General features: G+C 39.0%; 1 protein-coding gene and 1 non-coding gene across 2 annotated transcripts in view; both read left to right on the top strand.

Annotated features, from left to right (window-relative positions):
* The window catches only part of LOC121727233 (tachykinin-like peptides receptor 86C), a 71674-nt gene extending 62663 nt beyond the window's left edge, over positions 1-9011 (top strand). The window contains exons 10-11 of the mRNA XM_042114949.1: positions 6652-6789; positions 8949-9011. Coding sequence (XP_041970883.1) covers positions 6652-6754 — 103 coding nt within the window. The 3' untranslated portion in view covers positions 6755-6789; positions 8949-9011. The remainder of the gene's footprint in view (positions 1-6651; positions 6790-8948) is intronic.
* Positions 9012-21167: 12156 nt separating this feature from the next.
* Positions 21168-21240, top strand: Trnak-uuu. Its single transcript has one exon. It is a non-coding gene; the product is annotated as a tRNA-Lys (tRNA).
* The last annotated feature ends 647 nt before the right edge of the window (positions 21241-21887 follow it).

Genomic DNA, 21887 nt, shown 5'->3' with positions numbered 1-21887 from the left:
ATAAATTTAAGCTAAAATTAACATTTCAAACATAAAGTACTGACGAGATACAAATCACTTACTTACTTAATAAGTACTTACATGAATTGAGGTAATCTAAAATCAATTAAAATGTAAATTATTATTTAAGCAAACTACCAAATTTGTTAAATTTTATATAACACGAAATGGTTGAGAGATTAAAAATTTTTAGCTAATGAAGCAAATAGTACTCAATATAAAAAAATAATTATACATAATTATTAAACATAATTAAACACACAAATAACGGAAAATATTTCCTGAAAACTTAAAATACTTAAAATTACCTTTTTATTGAGTATTGTAAAAAGTTAATAGCATTAAAATTGAGCAAGTTATGATAAAAATAAGATGACACTTTCGAATTTTTTTGGAAAAAACGAAAAATAAAACGTTCACCATTTCTATAATATCTCAAATTTATGGTTTTCCCTAAAGGATTTTCTTTATTTTAGCATAAGTTATGACCTCAAAAAATTAACCTGCTTTAGAATGCTTACTTTTGAAAAAAAAAGATGAATTCATAAAATTTAAATTTTTCAAATTTTCGTAAATTTCATTTTCTTTTGGATATAACTTTTAAAATATTGGATATTCGTAAAAAAACATTAATAACAAAATTTGAGTTCGTTTCCTAAAAAAGCTTTTGGTTTCCTTTTTATTTTTGTAGGATGAAAAATAGCCAAGATAGGGACGTATAAAGCCAATATTTTACTGCGATAACCACGTAACCAGCACTTATTAACCCTTTTTATTTTAAAAATTAAGGGCTTTAAAAAGAGTTTTTTTTTTATTAAATAAGGGGGCAAACGAGCAAACGGGTCACCTGATGGTAAGCAACTACCGTCGCCCATGGACACTCGCAACATCAGAAGAGCTGCAGGTGCGTTGCCGGCCTTTTAAGAGAGAATACGCTCTTTTCTTGAAGGTTTGCAGGTCGTATCGGTCTGGAAATACTGCTGGTGACAGTTCATTCCACAGTTTTACAGTGCGCGGCAGAAAGTTACGCAAAAAACGCACTGTGGAAGACTGCCACTCATCAAGGTGATGAGGATGGTATGTTTTTCGCGTGGGACGATAGCGAAAAGTTGCAGGTGGTATGATTCCGAACAATTCCTCAGAGCACTCCCCGTGATACAACCGATAGAGGATGCAGAGTGAAGCTACATCTCGGCGTAATTCCAGGGGGTCCAAGCTGTTTGAAACACTATGGCAGTCAACAATTCGAGCAGCCCTTTGTTGGATACGATCCAGAGTTGGTATTTTGGCGCCCCTGCCCAGAGATGAGAACAATATTCCATATGAGGCCGAACCTGCACCTTGTAGAGTTGTAGGCGTTGGTCCGGACTGAAGTACTGTCTCGCTCTGTTAAGTACACCAAGCTTCTTCGAGGCTAATTTGGCCTTACCCTCAAGATGATATCGGAACTGGACTTCGCTCGATATGTTGACGCCAAGTATCTCAATGCTAGGGGAGATGGTTAAAGATGTGCCCTCGAAACGAGGATAAACGACCATTGGTGACTTTTTAGTGGTGAACGCGCAGACTTGTGTCTTGGTGGGGTTGAATTGAACTAAGTTACGTCTACCCCATTCAGAGACCTTCTCCAATGAATTCTCCACCTTAGACACAAGTTCGTTTCGACTCTCAGTGACATTTTGCCGAGAAATATTAGGGGAGCCGGTATATACAGCATCACCTGTACTATCATCCGCATAGCAATGAACGCCGTTGGTTTGTAACATGTCATTGATATGCAGTATGAATAGAGTAGGCGATAGCACACAGCCCTGAGGGACACCAGCATTAACAGACTGAGTTTCCGAGCATTCGCCGTCAACTACGACCTTTATGCTTCTGTCTGCTAAGAAACTAGTGACCCACTTACATAATTTCTCGGGCAGCCCGTATGATGGAAGCTTTGATAGCAGCGCTTTATGCCAAACCCGATCAAAGGCCTTCGCAATATCCAAACTAACAGCCAATGCATCTCCCTTCGACTCAATTGCCTGAGCCCAACGATGAGTCAGGTATGCCAAGAGATCACCAGCCTTACGGAACCCGTATTGTTTGTCGCTTAGCAATCCCTGGCCGTCCAAGTATCGAAGAAGCTGGCTATTGATAATGGATTCCATTATCTTCGAGAAGAGAGAGGTTATAGCGATGGGTCTGTAGTTGGAAGGATTTGAGCGGTCACCTTTTTTGGGGATCGGGTGCACCAAGGCTATCTTCCAGGAAGCCGGGACGATGCCATTGGAATAGAAGAGCCGAAAAAGACGCGTCAAGACCGGAGCCAACTCTGGAGCACACTTTTTCAACACAATAGGCGGGATTCCATCAGGCCCACTCAACTTTTGGATATCAAGGGAACAGAGGGCTTTTCGCACTGAGCGCTGATGAAACCAAATATCCGACATGATGCTCGTGCATCGCGGTATGGTCAGCGGTTTATGCCCCCCGTCATCCAGGGTCGAGTTTGACGCAAAGAGCTTGCCCAGAAGATCGGCTTTGTCCTTTGCGTCCTGGGCCAACGATCCATTTCCTACGTGTAGGGATGGTAGGGTTGGCTTGCAGAAATTTCCTTCAATAGCTTTGGCCAGAGACCAGAATGCACGGGTTCCCGAGGGGAAGCACTCAAGTCTCTTGCCAATTCTATTGACGTGCTGTTGCTTTGCCCGAGTAATCTCTTTCTTGAGGGACCTAGAGGCAAGGTTGTACTCCTTTTCATATGTGCTGGTATTTAAATCCCGAGCAGACACTGCGTTGGCCCAGGATTGGTAAGCCTCCTGCTTCCGGCGAGAAGCTTTTTTGGAAGGTGAACCAAACCAGGGACGAAATCTGCCGCCAGTTGGCACTACAGAGGTCGGAATGAAAAGTTCCATCCCCTGCATCACCACATCGGCAACAGAGTTGGCAGTGTTGTCGGGATCATCCGGCGAGAAGCACACGTGCCCCCAAGGATAGGATGCAAAAAACGACCGCATCCCATCCCAGTCTGCTGACTTGTAGTGCCACACACGACGGTATTTAACAGCGCGCTGTCTTAACACCGTCGTAAGTGGCACATAACTCCTAACAAGGCAATGATCCGATGAACCAAATGGTGCGGTTACGAATATTTGGTAGTCGTCAGGATTTGAAGTCAGTAGGAGATCCAACAAGGAAGGATTCTGACCGGATGGTCAGAATCCTTCCTTGTTGAAGAATACTACGCCTACGCGAATCCCAGATGTGGATACATCTGGGATTCGCGTAGGCGTAGTAACCAGTTGTGTCAAGTCGTTCGCAAGGGCAAAGTTGCAGACAGATCTCCCCGCATGATCAGTTTTACTGGAATTGAGCCAGTCGGCGTGGTGGGCATTAAAGTCGCCAAGTATTATGATCTCTGCGGATGGGATCTGCTGCTGCACAAAATCTGAAGTAGCTTGCAGGTGCTCCAAGAGTCGGTCCGTCTCGGGGTCACCACTATGGGACCTATATAGGCACGTATAGACGCGAGGGTGGTCGTCGCAATCTATGCGGAGCCATAAATTTGATAGGTCCATGACCTCAAGATTGCTGAGGCGGCGAGAGCTGATATCATCTCTGATATACACACACACTCCAGCTTTGGGTAGAAAGGAGTGCTCGAGGTAGTACCCTGGGTGGGAAAGGTATGATGTGTCACTCGGAGATGATATCTGCGTCTCGGTTAAAAAGAGCAAAGCCGGCTTTGCCGTCTCAAGGTGGTAATGGACAGCATTAAGGTTGGAGTGTAATCCCCTGATATTACAAAAGTCCATGTTTAATATCGAGGGGGGTGCCTTTGTGTGTTTGCTCGTGCCCCGAGCAGATTGGAGCGCAGTTTTGCCCTCCCTAGAATACGAGGGGCAGCCTGGACGTCCACGTTCAGTTCCAGGAGTTCCTGAGCCTGGACGTCCAGAGAGGTATTCTCCAACGCAGTTGGTACCCTCCTGGGGTAACAAATTGTTTTTCAACTGCGGCATTTCTAGGGGGGTGGGCTTCCGGTAAACTCACTCACTCGGCGAAACATAGCGCAAGCGCTGTTTCACGCCGGTTTTCTGTGAGGCCGTGGTATTTCTCCGGTCGAGCCGGCCCATTCGTGCCGAAGCATGGCTCTCCCACGGACACACGTTTCTTAGCATGATCTCTTGAAATTACCTTTAAAATGTTTTTGAAATGAACCTGATAACTAAAAAATTAAGGGAGCTATCATAATAAAACAAATAAATTATTTTTTGAAAAAAATTTGAAGCAGAGATTTGGTATTCTTAAATTGTAGGAAAACATGTCAATAGGTACTAAACTAAATACACGTCATGTATGGGTACGTGTATGTGTCTTTTTATGACGAAAAAAGTGAAAGAAATTGTAAACATTTACTGGATAAAACCGACTTCCAGGCTAAAAACAATAATAATTTATAATGAACAAAAAAGTGTTAAATAATTCTTACTCTTTAATGTGCCTTATGCATAACTCTCCTAAACCTTAACTACTTCTATGAAGTTCTATGTACACAATCTTCATTATTTTGAAGACGGTACCAGCTAAGAATGCTGAGTTCTATCTTGTACTATTATCTATTCTGTGGTTCTATGACAAAATATTTTTAATATTTAAGACTGGTACCGACTTCAAAATACGTCATAAAAACGTTACAACGAAAATTAGATGACCGACCAGAAAATACGAGTAACAACAAATTAAAAGGGTTTTCCTGGAACAATTTTTCACTCGGTTACCTTTCCATAGTATTTATTATCCTACTGTTTATGAATTATTGTTCCCTTCGTTAGAGATATAATATATATTTATTGTCGTTGTTTGACTTTATACCGTTTAACGATGGACAATAATTTTGAAGTTAATTAAATATTATAAGTATTATGGTCCAAAATAGATGTCAGACATGAGCCCTGAAGGGTCACTAGCGCTGAGTGACTATAATATAATTTATTTAGTTTTTTTTTAAGGAAATAAGGGGGCAAACGAGCAAACGTGTCACCTGATGGAAATAGGGTAAATAATAGGGTAATAGGGGAGGGTAGGGATGGGAAGGGAAGGGAATAGGGGAGGGTAGGGAAGGGACTAGGGTAGGGATTGGGCCTCCGGTAAGTTTACCGGAGGCCCAATCCCTACCCTAGTCCCTTGCCCCTCCCTACCCTACCCTAGTCCCTTCCCTGATCCCTCGCTTGCGATGTGTTTCGCCGAGTGAGTGAGTTCACTCACTCGGCGAAACACATCGCAAGCGCTTTTCACGCCGGTTTTCTATGAGAACGTGGTATTTCTCCGGTCGAGCCGGCCCATTCGTGCCAAAGCATGGCTCTCCCACGTATAAATTTAGTTTATAGTTTGTACAGTTTATAGTTTCAAGAGCACTCAAAGTAGTTCACGCTCCAGCTCCTTTATTTTCGCTGCAATAACCTTTTAGTTGCAGCTGTCGCTTGATGTCTAGCGATTAAAGCCAGGGCATACTGCCCGTTGCGTCGGCGTCGCGTCGTTGCAACTCGCGCCCCGCTCACTTCCATCAAAGAGATCTCTCAAGGCATTTTAGAGTCTGAATGTAGACAGCGCGACCGCGCCGCTATTTAAATAAATCGTTACATCTCGATCTCTCATCTCGCGTTGTAGCGGCCAAACCACGTGTTTGCACCGCCGCAAATAAATCCAGCCTTAAGGCGATGCTTTGATAATTTGGTTGTAGCGATATCTTTATTCTCAGCAATGACTAAAGAATTAAAGTTCATTGTCAGTATTCATCATGTCTTTGTCTTTTAATTACCCATAGCATAACATGATTGGTAAACTTTTATAACACAGAATAAGCAATCAAAAAGACCTCTGTAAAAAGGGGTTCTAATTTTGCCAATAAAGGACAGTGATTTAAGCTTTCATTTGTACATTGGTTAACAAAATCTCGGCGGTACCAGCCTTATAAAACTGGCCGAGATTTTGTTGTGTGCCGTACGTGGCGACGCATTGATGTATGCCGCACACATACAAGCTGCGCGCGGTGCCTTTGTATGAAGATAACTTACTTCCCCTCATTTTTGGCGTTGGCGAGCGTCTTCGGGGCGGGAGATGAGCACAAAGTGAAACGCCGCGGACGCGCAACGATCCCGCTGCGGATATGAGGCAGCGTTTCGGAGCGCAGCCGCGGCGCCGCGACGTATTCACTGCGCGCCCACTCCGCCCTAAATCCATTCGCCAACCATTACTGTAATTACGGAGCAAAAATCTTAACAGGCTTCGCTTTCCATTATTACCAAGCAGCCTTAAGCTGTCAACGCAGCCCTTTCATTAGGTACTTTTCCACTTCATCACCTGTTCCGTCGAAACACCGCTTCTGACGACGATGCAACGGAGCAATATGACCTGGCCTAGCCCTTATATTCGCTTTTTAAAAATAAAACATTCTTATTTTTTATACTTAACGCTTACTTTTTTCTACACGCCATGTAGACTTTTTACTCACATTTCAGTTAAAATATGCCTATGCCGTAGTACCCGCAGCAAAGCTGTTTTATTTCCCTGTTTTGATTTATTGGGATTGTCATCAGGGATATCCGCCATATTGAGGGTGAAATAACAAAAATAATCCACTTGAAGCATATTATGCATCTACAGATATCGAGGAACACAAAGGCTTCGGAAGAAGTGCGCGAGTCGAGTGGGGGAGCTGTGCGCGCGTCGGCGGCCAGAGGTCGCTGAGACCGCCTTCGCTTGCTAGCTGCCCGAGGTGCCCGCATAGGACTTACTACGATGGTAAGTTTAAGCCAGGCGTAAGGCGTAACATATGACCAGAACCATAATATTGAGGCCGTTATTATCACTTAGGCTGCCTTCACACAGCGCTGCTGCCGTAGTGCTTGCGACGTAATGTGAAGGCGCTCTTACAATGGACCCTACGGTCCAAGACGTTGAGTACTCATCATGTGCCCACGCACATGACGGATACTCAACGTCTTCATCGCGTGCTTGCAGCGACTTTACAAAGCACATAGTGTCGTTGTGCGTCCGTGACGTATTCGCGGCGGGTTCGTTGCAAAACTGTGATATATTGGCGCCCGTCCCGCCTCTGAGCCGCTTTCCCATGCTAGTGTGATAAAGCCCTTTTTTTTAACGGGCAAAATGAACGTGGTGAAAAACGTGGTGGGAATGTGTGGTGGGCACCACACATTCCCACCACTGCAACTCCTGTGTCGCCAGGATCAACAGTGGCAACCAACCACGAAAACCCTTTGATATGATCTCAGGGATGCCCGAGGGACAAGCTAAATCTGTCTTGGGACCCGCAACGAAATTAATCAGAAGAAAGGTAGGAGGAGTAGGAGATATCCAATTTTCCTCCCCAAGCAAAGCGGGAGACAGCCAAATTGTAATAACAATTAATGTCCGAATAAGAGGGGGCACCACGGGAAAAAAATATACATAATACAATATGCCTACTTCATAAAAATGATATAATATATTTATAATGGCAAACTTGTGTTCGATTGTTTCCAATAATATTTATGACAAAAACATTTGAAATCACGGAAATTTTTTGCGCTGCCTAGAAGATCATCGTAATATACGGCTCCAGAAACACATTGGATACTGTTTAGCAAATCGGTTCTTTCCTCATGCCAGAGATCGCATTCCCAGAGTATGTGATGAGCAGTTTGTTCTTGTGGGCTGCCTTCGGTCTAGCACTCGCAAAGAGGAGATGGAACTAGCTTGAATCCATGAAGTTTAGCTTTCAAATTGCCGTGACCAGTTAGGAATTGCGCAACGCAGTGATCTATTTCTATCCAATGCATAGCGAGTCGTTCACGAACCGAAGGGAAGAAATTGTACAGGTGACGACCTTTGATCGCGGTGACCCACCGATCCTGCCACTCGGATATAAGATTTTGTAGTGTAACGTCTAGTGGTTCAAATAATCTATTCACTTTATTTCTGTCTCTTATGCTTAAGAAATCTGGGGTCGTAATTTTTTTTTATTTTTGTAATATAATGCAGCTCGGCGTTGTATTTCTAAATCTACAGGCAAAATACCCGAAAAGACAGGGAGTGCTTCAGTACTGACTGTTCTATATGCCTTACATAAGAATATCAATGCGAGACGTTGGCTTTGTAAAAGTTTACGCCGGGCTGCGCCTATCGTAGCCCTATCTGCCCAGACCGGTGAGCCGTAGCATATTCTGCCCAAGTACGTGGCTGTATATATAATTTTTAACGTTTTGAACGAGAGACCCCATGTAGACGTCGATATTTTAGTAAAACTATAGAAATTTATTTTTGCTTTCTCACCCGTTTGTATAATATGTTCTAAGAATGTGAATTTATTTTCTAAATCAGTCCAAGATAACAGAGTGATTGTGTACATAGTTGTGTACATACACAATCACTCTGATAAAGCCCTTACATCGCTCAGCAAATCTGGAGAGAGCACTGGGCAAAAAATCTACCGACTGACGTACGGGGCTGAAACGTGGATACTCACCGTAGGACTAGTTCACAGTTTAAGGTTGCTCAGCGTGCTATGGAGTATCCCGGGTAAACAAAATTCCTAATATAGTCTAACTAAATTCACCGACATCGCTTATAGAATTAGCACGCTGAAGTGGAAGTGGGCTGGTCATGTCTGCAGACGGGAACACAATAGATGGAGCAGACAAGTGTTAGAGTGGAGACCACGCTTAGGCAAACGTAGTGTAGGACGTCCCGCAGCACGGTGGACTGACGATTTGAAGAAAGTGGCTGGCAGCGGATGGATGAGGGCTGCCCAAGATCGGGATGGTTGGCGCTCATTAAGGGAAGGCCTACGTTCAGCAGTGGACGGCAATAGGCTGATGATGTTGACAGAACTTCGCAATATTAGCCCCATACAAGTGTACTTGCCTGTTTGCGTAATTTTAATCTATGTATCTTTGTTTCAGCGTTCATCCACGGACTCAAAGTGTAAGCGTTCGTTTTCTATTGGACTTTTGATCTCATTATAATAATTATAGGTACCAGTAATATTCTAGTCTCTACCGTGTCAATATCAATGATTTAAAAGTTAAAACTCAACTCTAGTCAAATGTTGAAAATATAATTGTGTGGTTAAAGGTCATCAGACACTACACCGACTCAATGCCGACCCAACTCACAGCATGGCATGAAAATGTTAGCCATTAGGACAAAAGAGCAAAATTTGCCAACTAAGAGCAAAAGCCAACTCACACCGAGTGGACAGCCAGTTGGCGAGTAGTCGTCAACTAGCTGTTCGCAAGTTAGTAAATTAACTCCTAACCTAAGTCACAACTCACACTGGTTAAAGTTAAAAATTCAATGTCAAACTGTGAGTTGGGTTGGCGTCGAGTCACTGTAATGTGCGATGACCTTTAGGCCAACTTTTGCAGTCTGGGTTATAGTTAATTCTTCTAATGCATTTTATATCGATGAACGAGAGCTGATATTTAAAGACATATTTGACATAGTTACGAAAGGAAGGATTAACTTTAACCAAGTGGGGAAAGTGTCCATTTGCACTAACCGCATTCTATCGCTAATACATATAAAAGACGTGTCTTGCGGTTTTCTTAATAAACATTAAAGCTTGTATGTCAACAAAGTTCTTAGGCCCTTAGTAACTTACTTAAGCCAAAGCCATTAAACATTAGTGATAACTGATAACTTATGGACCCTCCGCTAATCCTCGAGGCCCGTGCAACGGTTTAATTGGTGAAACGTGCGTTTCGTGTAAACGGACACAAGTACAAAAAGGGCCAAAATTCGTTCGAAAGTAGTAAATAGTTAATGAAATCTTGTAAATAACCTACGACCGTAAGATTATTTAAACAGAAATTACAGAAAATAATCTTTATAACATAATATAACGATGATATTTCGCAGAATATTTTTGGTATAATTCGAATATTCATAGACCAATTTTGAAAGTCCTTTGAAGTCAAAAGAAATTCTTTGAAATGTGAATGAAAATCTAATGATGCATTGGATTTGGAAATGTTGTGTGAGAAAATTGTTGTATAAGAATAAAATGAAACCTAATTATGTTGAAAACATCAGTTTATTGTTAGAAAAACGTTACCTTGTAAATATTATTATAAAATGTATGTATTAATAAGTAATTTTACACACTTTTGTGGCATGATGTAAACATAGCAAACGAATAATTTCCAGTACAGTGCTCCAAAAGTGATAATGCATAGACATTTTCGTAATTCTTCGGCAACGGTGGTATTTCCCGAGCGACGGTAGACGATATTGCATTTTCTAATTGCATTGCGTTTAAGAGTGTTCCTGACTCCAATTAACAAAAAATTAAAACCGACTTCCAGGGTAAAAACAATAATGAAATGAAATGAAATGAAATAGTTTATTAAATCAAGTTACATAGACTCATTTGTTCATTAATGTGCCTTATGTACAACTCTCCTAAACCTCAAATATTTCTATGTAAGTACACAATCTTCATTATTTTGAAGACGGTACCAGCTAAGAATTCTGAGTTCTATGACAAAATATTTTTAATATTTAAGACTGGTACCGACTTCAAAATAATGAAGATTGTGTACTTACATAGAAATATTTGAGGTTTAGGAGAGTTGTACATAAGGCACATTAAAGAGTAAGAATTATTTAACACTTTTTTGTTCATTATAAATTATTATTGTTTTTACCCTGGAAGTCGGTTTTAATTTTTTGTTAAAAATAATAATTTCACTCTTTTTAGTCATATTTAATAAGCTGTTTTTTTGTACAGACTAATGTGTTATGCTTAGTGACTGGATCCGACAGCTCGCTCTTAATCAAGCAATGATAAAATTAATGGTCATACGCCTGTCTTTAAAGGCTCTAAAGTACTGTTCAGTGAATTTATTTCTATCATTACACTCATGGAAACTCATTAGCTCAACATAATATAAAATTATGCTCAAATATAACTATAATCGTCCTTATAAATTTTAAGGAGAATAAGATACCTCATAGATCTTATGATCAAATTGCTAACTTGGTAACCTAAACACCAAGATCGAATCATTTACATTGAAATAACATTATAGTTTTGTAAATCGTTCGACAAATTCGGGTTTCATTCTTAAAGACGATTAAAAGTACCAATAATAAGGGTTATAATTAGATAATTCATGGTGTGGTGATTAGTGGCAGTGATAATGATGATGATGATTGTAACTTGCATAGTTGCATATGCTTTCAGTTCTTAAACCAACTCCGAAACCCCCAAACTTGTATTTATAAGGAATCTGGAGATCTCTTAGCACCTTCGGAACCATGGTATATCTTATTGCAAAATCTTGCTTTTTGGTAGCATATGCTGCGGATACTTCTTAAAAAATTGAAATCACTATATGTTTCCATATAAATTTTGAGGAGTTCCCTCGATTACTTATGGATGTATGGTGGAATGGTGGTGATGATGATGATGATTAATGAAATTTACATAGTAGTATATGCTTTCAGTTTTTAAGACAACGCCGAAACCCCCAAACATGTATCTATAAGGAGTAAGGAGTTCTGTTCACCACCTTCGAACCATGGTATATCCTGGTGCAAAATCTTACTTTTTGGTAACATATGCCTGGAATACTTCATATGAAACCAAAAAAATCATATGTTTCCATTTAAATTTTGAGGAGTTCCCTCGATTACTCATGGATCCCATCATCAGGTCACCACTTTTCTGAACATGGTACCAAATTGGAGTAATCGTTGAACATACATAAAAAAAAACATTCACAGCCGAACGTATAACCTCCTCGTTTTTGGAAGTCGGTTAAAAATCAAACATCGTCCTTCACACTCACGCCCGTCTTTCATATGGCAGGTGAAAAAGGACAGCGCGGAATCATCGCCGAGTTAGTTTTACTTGAATAAAAGACGAACTATAATGATTATGAAAAAGTATTTTGAGCAAATTTAGGTTTTATCAATGCCTTTTAAGGAATTAAAAAATATTAAAGAAAAGACAGCAAACTTCGAAGATCCAAGCAAAAATGTATCCAAAACAAGGTTTTTTGTAGAAAAGAAACTATCGAGCATTTTTTCAGTACCTAATCGTCTTTTCGTCTTGAGCATTTAATCTTCATGAACTGAAGTTACTTGTGTCAAAAAAATCAGTTTTCTAGACCTTACAGATTTTGAGATCTAGGTATAAGTATGTAGTCAAGTTAGGGTCAGGTGAGCTCTGATATGTATGTATTAGTCAAAGTTCGTAGTGATATTACTGTAGCTTTTGTAAGACGGTCATTATTCACGGTCACTCATACGCATTATTAATTTTGGAATACTGTACAATTTTTTTTTAACTAAGGTACAGCAGATGAGATTAAATTGTCAATTATTTACATTTGTTTACTTTTATTTACTTTTATACCAAGAATTTCGGCCTAAGTTCTAAAGATAACATTATTATTTCTCTAGATGTAAGAAAATCGGTAAGTAGGTACACGTCGTCTTAAGTTAAATGTTTAGCCACAACAAAGTATGTACTTTGTTGTTATGATGAACAAGTTAAAAATATGTGAAATAAGTTTGAAGTTGTTTTACAAGTTTTAGAACTTAAAAGCTCAAAATATTTATGCTATTTTGTCTATGCTAAGGTACTCGATAAAAGTGTTCTAAATTGGTGTTTATGCGAACTAAATGTTAATATAAGATTGAAGTATTTATTATTGTATAATACATGGATAGGCGAAAGGATTACAGGGATAATATGGGACATAAAAATTAAAAATACGAATGTAACTAAGGTGGAATCTACGGTACGCCTACAAAGTTAAAATATTTTTCCAATATTTTTTTTACTACAAGGATGTTTTGGAAAATCTTTAGCGACCTTGAGATGACTCTTAAGCGACACTTTACAACCTGGCAGCGTTCCACTTCCAATCCTGAGGCATCCATGGTCATTACTCATTTTACACATAGCTCAATAATTGGGAATTGTTATCGGCTACCGCTGGTATCATTTTGACTAACAACTGTTTCGTATCTATCAATCTGTATAATACTATGGGCACAGTATAGCAATATGACATATCCTACAGTAGTGAAACGAATGTACTTGCGCAGAGCAACGGAGGGGTACCCGCGGGGAAGCGGGCGGCGCGGGCCCGCGTACACTAACTGGCGGAGTCTGTGTACCTGCGCCCACAGGGGTGACGTTGGCGCGTTGTCTACGAATTTTGTATTGTAAAACGATAAGGTTCAGTGTAAGGATGTAAATCTGATTCAAAAAACAAAAAGGATTTAAATTTTCATAAATATCGGCTCACAGTTTACACTAATATTGTTTTGGCCTTGGCGGCATGTATTTGCATCTCTGTTTTATTGTTTACGTTGTAAGAAGTGTAACAAGAAGAGAAACAATATAGAATAAATTAAAATCTGTCAAATACCCTGTTACATACTAATTAGTACCTACCTACCCAGGTACACATATCAAGTGTAACTTACCGCGCCCTTACCGCGCCCGTAATAAGAGTTTTGAAGTGCTTCTGTTACACCTGACGTGTGATTAATTATTGGATACTTTATATATTCGAAATTTCGAATGCGTCTTCATTATTTTAATCCTTCGATCGTGATTCGTGGATCCTTGCAAATCAATTGTTATTCTATTGTGTCTCGCTCACCGGTGAGCTTATGGGGCTTGATGGGTTAATTAATTTTTTAAATATAGAACTAAAATCATCTAAAAATAAAGTTTCACGTAAATATCTGGCAGTACGACATAATATGTACGATTCATCTACCGGCTCAAAAATTTCCTTTCGACCCCGGTCAAGACCTTGCTGGTCCAGTCCCTTATCTTTTCTATAATTAACTATGGTGACGTGTGCTGTTTAGATCTTAATGCCGATAAACTCGACCGATTGTTTAATAATTGCCTCCGATTCATATTCAACCTTCGAAAATACGACCATGTTTCTTCGTATCGCTCCAAGCTACACTGGTTACCAGTACGTCAGCGCCGCTCTGTGCAGGCACTGTGTGTGCTATATTCACTGCTGCATCATCCCCATACTCCCGAATATCTCGCCCCTCACTTTCAATAGGTACCGTTGCAGCAGGCACGATAAAAACCTTCGATCCACTTCAAATCAGCTTTTAAGTTGCCCTTCTTACAAGTCAAGTTCCGTCCACTCTTTTTTTAATATCCAGGCTATTCTCCTCTGGAACGCTCTTCCTCCGGAAATCAGGATGTCAAAAACCAGAGATACTTTTAAGCGCAGGGTACGTGAGTTTCAATGAAACCGTTGGCAGACTCTTAGTTTTCATAATTTATGACATAAATTAATATTTATAATATTTTTAGCATCATCATCGATCAACTATATATTATTATAATATACACACACTGGCAAAATTAGCGGAACATAGGTAAAAAGGGCCAAAACTTGAACTCAAGTGGGTCGGGCTGTCTGAAAGCCTTTTTTATAGCTTTTAAGCTCATTCAAGAAATAAAATATTGAACAAAACTGGCAAGTTGACAGGTTTTTATAGCAATTATGCCCTAATAAGTGTTTTTCGATTATTGACGTTGTAAGTGTTCCTGATAAGAATGGCGTTTTAGCGGGGTGAAAGGTATGCTCAGCTCATTTGATTGTTTGGTTTTTGGAAGAACACATTGCTTAGATACAAAATTAGTGATTTCCCAGCATCTGCGACAGCTAGAGCTGTAACCACGATAGAGAAAGGTCACACCTACCGTTCGGTCAGTCAGGCCTTAGGTGTGTCGGCTTCCGTGATTCATCGTAACTTTCAACGCTTCAGAGAGACTGGATCTTACGTTCGGAGACGAGAACAAGGCAGATATCGGGTGACAATGGTTCAGGATGACTATTTTGTGAGGAAACAAAACTTAAGAAATCGACCTCAAACTGCTATGCAGACACGAAACCTGTCGGAACAGGTCCAAGATGAACGTGTAAGTGATTGTACAGTAAGAAGAAGACTCAAAGAAGTTAAATTAAACTCAAAAGTGCCAGCAAGGGCACCAAAACTTGAGACAGGACACCGAAGAGCCAGGCTAAGATTTGCGCGTGAACATCAAAATTAGACAAGTGAGTGAAATCTTGTGCTGTACAGTGATGGGAGCAAATTCTGTGTACATTGTATTGACAGGCGATAAAGAATGTGGATAAATCATAAGGAAAGCTACAGGCCATCAAACTTACCGGAAACAGTGGCCTATGATGCAGGCTTCGTAATGGTTTGGATATGCATATGATTTGGAGCCCGCATGGAGCTGATGATTATAGATGATGGTACTTTGACAGTACAGGGCTTTAGCACCGACATTCTGGAACTGCATGGTGTGCCTTTTACACAGTTTTAGGTAGTAATTTCAATTTTATGTGCGTCCATAGAGTAAGAAAATCGGGCATTATTACCTAAACGATGCTGGCGTAGCCCAGGTGGAGAGGCCAGCGTGGTCTACGGATGTGGATCCGATTGAAGACGTGTGGCATATCAATGGGTGAACCGTACGAGTTAAAACTCCAGCTCCAAAATGTGTCCAGGAGCTCGAGTTGGCGCTACTGGAGGAGTAGGAGAATATCCCACAGGAAATGATTGACAATTAAAATGCAAGCATGGAATGGCGTATCCAGGCCCTCTTGAGATCCATAGAAGGCATTACACGCTTTTAACATGGCATTTCTTTAATAAAAATGGAGAATTTATCTTAAAAACTTACTACTGAAATTTCAAAGATTTTCTTAATTTTTTGATTTTTGCTGATTTTTTTCTATTTTTCACGTTTTTATGCCCTAAATTTATATAAACTTTATTTTTTAATAATCAATTAGTAAATAAATAAATAAATATATAAAAATCAGTAAACAATTAAAAAAATTGAAAATTTTGTTATGTTCCTCTAATTTTGCCGGTGTGTTTAGTTATTATATAATAATATATTACGTATGGTTATTGGTTTTATTTATACATATAATTTTATGTGTGATAATATGTATAAGTATTATAAGTATAGTATAATATTATACTATATATATTTTATAAGTATAATATATATTTATTATTTTTTTCTGTCTTTTCCTCTTTCAACTCGACTGGCACCTATACAACTTTGTCCTTGTATCGCCCAAAAGTTGACTGGTAGATAATGCCATACGGCATTAAGTCCACCTTTGTACCTACTTATATGTGCATAAAGTTTTTAAAATGAATAAAATAAATAAATATGTAAATATAACACGCTGATTAAACAGATTAAATGATAACATTTGCATTACAAGCACAATATTTTATTTTTATTTTATTTCCCGTTTCGTGGCAACCCTGGCATATCTGCTCGGTACCTGTCATCGGTGGCGGCATCGTGCGACGTTAAGAGGATACAACAGGGGCTAGAGAAATGAAAAAAAAAGTACGTGTAATATCTATAGCTGTCTCCTTTACCTCAAGCCTATACCACAGAACGCGATAGAGACAACTGCAGAAAATCCAGAAAATCAACGATTCGTTGTCCCCTGATTCCTCCTCCAAAACTTAACCAATTTAAGTACTTTTTTCATTAAAGATTAAAAAAAGGCTTGAGCTGAGTTCCTATGTTTTGCTTTTTTTGTATAATCTAGCCAAATCTGTTTTCTGGACGTTTGAACACAGCGGAAAATCTGGCCATTTTTTGGGTTTTTGAACGTTCATATCTTATTTAATAATTAAATTATAAAAAAAAGAAAACATAGGGACATTGTATTAGTGGCCGTAGATATTCAGGAATAAAATTATAACTCTACTCGCATTATCCAGGGAGGAAACAGGGGACAACGTTTGTATGGAAAAAAGGGCGGTGTGGAATCCTCTTAAAGGCGTTTCGTTACTGTAGGGACTAATATCGCTATACTGTGCTATGGGTAAGTTCCGAAGTACGACCCAGTATAACGGCCAGTGCTTATGACGTCAAGATTTGAGAATTAACGCCACAAGCACTGTTGATTCGCTCGATTTCTATGATTTAGTTGAGATGTCGTTATAACAATTAATATTAATATTATAAATGTGGAAGTGTGTCTATCTGTCTGCTTGTCTGTCTGTCTGTCTGTCTGTCTGATATCTTCACGCCCAACTACGAAATGGAATCTGCTGAAATTTGATATGGATATATCGCAGCCAACAACAAATTAAAATAGCCGTTCAATGAAACAGCTAGCCCTTTGACTGAACAAGGCCATTCAATCACACATCTAGCTTTATAATTTAATAATATATTCGCTCAAAACGGTCAAAACTACAGCTGAATCAAAAGCTACCGTCTATACTGAATTAGTTCAGCGCTTACATCTGCGGCACTTTATAGGTGCGTTTTGTTTACAATATGTCGTCAACTAGCCGGTGTTTGTGGTTGTTTCAAGATATTTTTCGGAAATAAATTAGTAGAGAGACTGAAAATTATGAGGCTCATACGAGATTAAATATTACGAACAAATAATATATATTTTCTTAGTTCGTAATTTTTTGATTTTGTAATTTCTTGTTTGGTGCAACAAAGATCATTATGATTGATAATATTGTGTTTGGCATTCTTATTATTTTATACAACTTTAATTGGTCACCCTTTAAACGTAATACACGAATAAACTTCCAAAATATCACAAAAAGCTTTAATATTCTCTCAAATTACATACTACACTAAAGGTCGCGTTAGTTAATTTGACATAATATTTTAACCAGTTGGCTAAGCGTCGACTTGTTGTAGTGTTGAACGTTGCAGTCAACAATTCGAGTAAAAATAAAATAAAATAAAATAAACGACGTATAGCCATGTGATTGTATACCGTTGTTCAATCAAAGGGCAAGCTGTTTGATTGAACGGCTATTTTAACCAGTTGACTGCGACAGATAAACTTTGAGTCCCGGGAAAGGACATAGAATACTTTTTATTCCGGACCGTACGGTTCCTAACTTCCCACGCGATAAACGAATTTTGGCGCAACGGAGTTGCGGGCGTCAGCCGTCATCTAGTATGACCATAGAGAATATGACGTATGTGAGGTCTCTGGTCTGTATGGCATAATATTGTGATAATTTATTATTATACAGGGTGTAACAAAAATAAGTGATAATACTTTAGGGTATGTACGTGTTCCTTTTAAAGAGTTCAGTGTGAAAGTAGCAGCACTGAAAGACCAAATTTTTTTTTCACTTATGTATCGGGAAACTCGCTCGGGCCCTTGCCCATACAAAAGTGAAAAAAAAAATCGTCTTTCAGAGCTGCTATTTTCACAGTGAATTCTCTACAAGGAAAACGTACACACCCTAAAGTATTATCACTTATTTTTGTTGCATCCTGTACACTACTAATACGTCACACTTGTCTCACCAATGCACAATGGCATACCAGCAGTGGCGGATTTACCAATAGGCTAAGTATGTTGGAACCTAGGGCGGTAGATTTAGAGGGGCGGCAAGTCTAGCCCCATTTTTTTATCTTACAGAAAATATTTTACATTTAAATATTTATACGTGGGAGAGCCATGCTTCGGCACAAATGGGCCGGCTCGACCAGAGAAATACCACGTTCTCACAGAAAACCGGCGTGAAACAGCGCTTGCGCTGTGTTTCGCCGAGTGAGTGAGTTTACCGGAGGCCCAATCCCCTACCCCATTCCCTTCCCTACCCTCCCCTATTCCCTTCCCTTCCCTACCTTCCCCTACCCTATTCCCTCTTAAAAGGCCGGCAACGCACTTGCAAACCTTCTGATGCTGCGAGTGTCCATGGGCGACGGAAGTTGCTTTCCATCAGGTGACCCGTTTGCTCGTTTGCCCCCTTATTTCATTTAAAAAATATATATATAAAAAATCCCACCAAAAACATTTCTTGTAAAATATTGCCGAGACGACCACATAAGGTTTACGGTTTACCCTGTAAAAAAGATATGAGATCTCAATGCGTAAGTAGAGCCAAGCTTCTGAATCTATACGGCGGCCTCTCTCTCCACTCCTCCACTGACCCTAACTTCACCGTTTTGCTACCGCACAGTGTAAAACCTTGTGTGGTCGTCTCAGCAAAAAAATTCAAAAAATGTTTTTGGTGGGATATGATTGTGAACTAAACTAACCTATTGAATTTCAAAGGTCAGTTATAGGGGCGGCAAAAATTGAATAGCCTACAGGCGGAAAATTTGTAAATCCGCCACTGCATACCAGTACAATATGGCGTCAGTTTAAAGACGTCACGAGCACTGGCCAGATTTTATATTTGGATGATATTTTATGATACATCAGTTTCTTGCACTGTATATAAATCTTATTATTACGTCTGGCTGACCAACAGAAAAACTTTACAGGACTTGGGTCTCTCAAAGGCTTATTGGCTTTGCAGCTAAAATAAACTATCCTTTTATGAATTGAACGAATGGATTTAATATCTAAGTTTACATTTTGTTACTTTATAGTTTCGCGCATGACTGAATATTTTTTCAATGAAAACAGAATATATTTTCAATATTTAGTTTGGCTAATATTATCTTATTCCCAATACTTGAAATTTTATTTCAATTTGTTGTAAATATAAATGAATGTAAAAAACCGTTGTTTGTGTAAATAGGTACTCGAAGTTATAACTTATAAGTCATAAGTATTAATTTATCATTTATGTAATATGAATATTTTGATAATAAACTGATTATAAAATCCGAATTCGTCAAGCTGATTTTATTTTGTATACCCAGCCGGCAGCCCTCTTTGACTGATTTCTAAAAAAAAGTGTCTATCTGTCTATCTGTCCATCTGTAAACCACTGAAACGATTTTGATGAAATTAGGACATAGGATACTTTTATCCCGAAAAAATAAATGTTGGTCGCAACGGAGTTGTGGCATAGATTACTAATAAGTATAATTACTTAGTTACTTACTAAGCAGTTACGTAAGCTACGGGCATCATCAGATTATTCTATAAGTAGTCTATACAGAATGTAACAAAAATAAGTGATAATATTTTAGGGTGTTTACGTGTTCCTTGTAGAGAGTTTACTGTGAAAGTAGCAGCGCTGAAAGACCAAATTTTTTTTCACTTTTATATGGGCAAGCACCCCAGCGTCACGAGTTTCTCCAGACAAAAGTGAAAAAAATGTTGGTCTTTCAGAGCTGCTACTTTCACAGTGAACTCTCTACAAGGAACACGTACACACCCTAAATTATTATCACTTATTTTTGTTACACCTTGTATATTTTGTATTAATTGAAATATTAACCTATTTATAAATTTTATAATATCAATGTAAAGAAATTATTTTTTTAGTACTTAGGTATTATTACTAGCGGACCCAGCAAACGTTCTTTTGCCTTATAAATTATAGTAGATAGTGCGGCAGCCGCGCGGCTGTCGCGCGGCTCGCGACCAAAGAATTCTAGAAGTCTTTGCTCGCGACCTAATGTGAAGGCAGTCTAACGAATGTATATACAAAATTTTATTTAAATCGGTTGAGCCGTTTTGGACGACTTCGCACTTCGCGCACAAACACTGTGACATGAGAATTTTTTAATTGTGTTTTGAAGTAAAGTTAAAATTATAAATGAATAATGCTTTGTTCAAACCTACGCGACCAGGCGACTGCGTGGTAAAAAGAGACGTGTGATACAGCAGCACTCTTTTTTTGACGTCCAGTCGGCACGTGCCGCACGTTGACAATTTAATCTCATAGAATTCATGTTCAATCATGCTTGTGTAAGTGTATACGTACACATATTTTTCACACAGATGAAAACCAATTTTGGTTTCGTTTGACAGCTCGAGATTGTTGCTCTATTCCGCTAGGCGCTAGGTATATAAACTTTATGGATACACACACATTATATCACAATAGACATATCATTCTGTCTACTCTGATTATATAGATATGGATAAACACATTTTTGACAACTTGTTGACGCTCCTGCTTCGCAGTCGCCTGGTCGCGTAGGTTTGAACAAAGCATGAATGAATGAACCCCTTTTAAAGTAGAATAATTGTAATATTATCGTTTATCACATAATAATGTATTTTATCAATCGCCTGGTCGCGTAGGTTTGAACAAAGCATGAATGAATGACCCCCTTTTAAATTAGAATAATTGTAATATTATCGTTTATCACAGTCATAATAATGTATTTTATCAAGACTCAATACGTCCCTGTGGCGCAGAGGATAGCGCGTTGGACTTTTAATCCAAAGGTCATGGGTTCGATCCCCATCAGGGATGAGGCATTAAAATTTTGCTAGATATTTGGGTGAAAGTTAATGCACCACAAAAGCGGATTTTTGCTCGTAAAATCTAAAAATCTAAAAACTTAATCTAAAATCGTAATATTATTAATTAAGCATGTCTCTATCTACATATTTTGAAGAAAACTTCACTCGTTTTTTCAGAGAAGGCCATAATTCAAAAATGTAAACGTTTTGATCTGCGCAGGTATACCTGCCCAGGTGGACCTCTCCGATATACCGTAGCATGTATGGCATCCACTTCAAATATCTGAATTAAAATAAAAAGTTTTATATTGACAATGCAATTAATATTAGTTGCATACTGCTGTGTATGATGCATTGGAAAAACCACGTATCAGGAATAGCCACTTCACGATAGAATTGACGTAGGATAGGAACAATAAAACGATAAGCGTGATGATAAATAAAACTTCAAAATAATAAAAGCTTATTTAATATATAGATGTAATTCCAACGTTTTCTAAAAGTAAACACTCGGCGTAACGTTCCTGGAAGGTGCGAGTTAAAATGATTATTTTAGTCGAAGTCATAGTAAAAGGAGGGAAGTAAGTTATCTTCGGCACCGCGCGCGGCTTGTATGTGTGCGCCATAGTATCAATGCGTCGCCACGTACGGCACACA

Source organism: Aricia agestis, chromosome 5 (assembly GCF_905147365.1).
Source record: "Aricia agestis chromosome 5, ilAriAges1.1, whole genome shotgun sequence".
In the NCBI taxonomy this organism is placed as follows: Eukaryota; Metazoa; Arthropoda; class Insecta; order Lepidoptera; family Lycaenidae; genus Aricia; species Aricia agestis.
The sequence above is the reverse complement of the archived record's forward strand: the minus strand, read 5'-3'. Positions and strand labels throughout refer to the sequence as shown.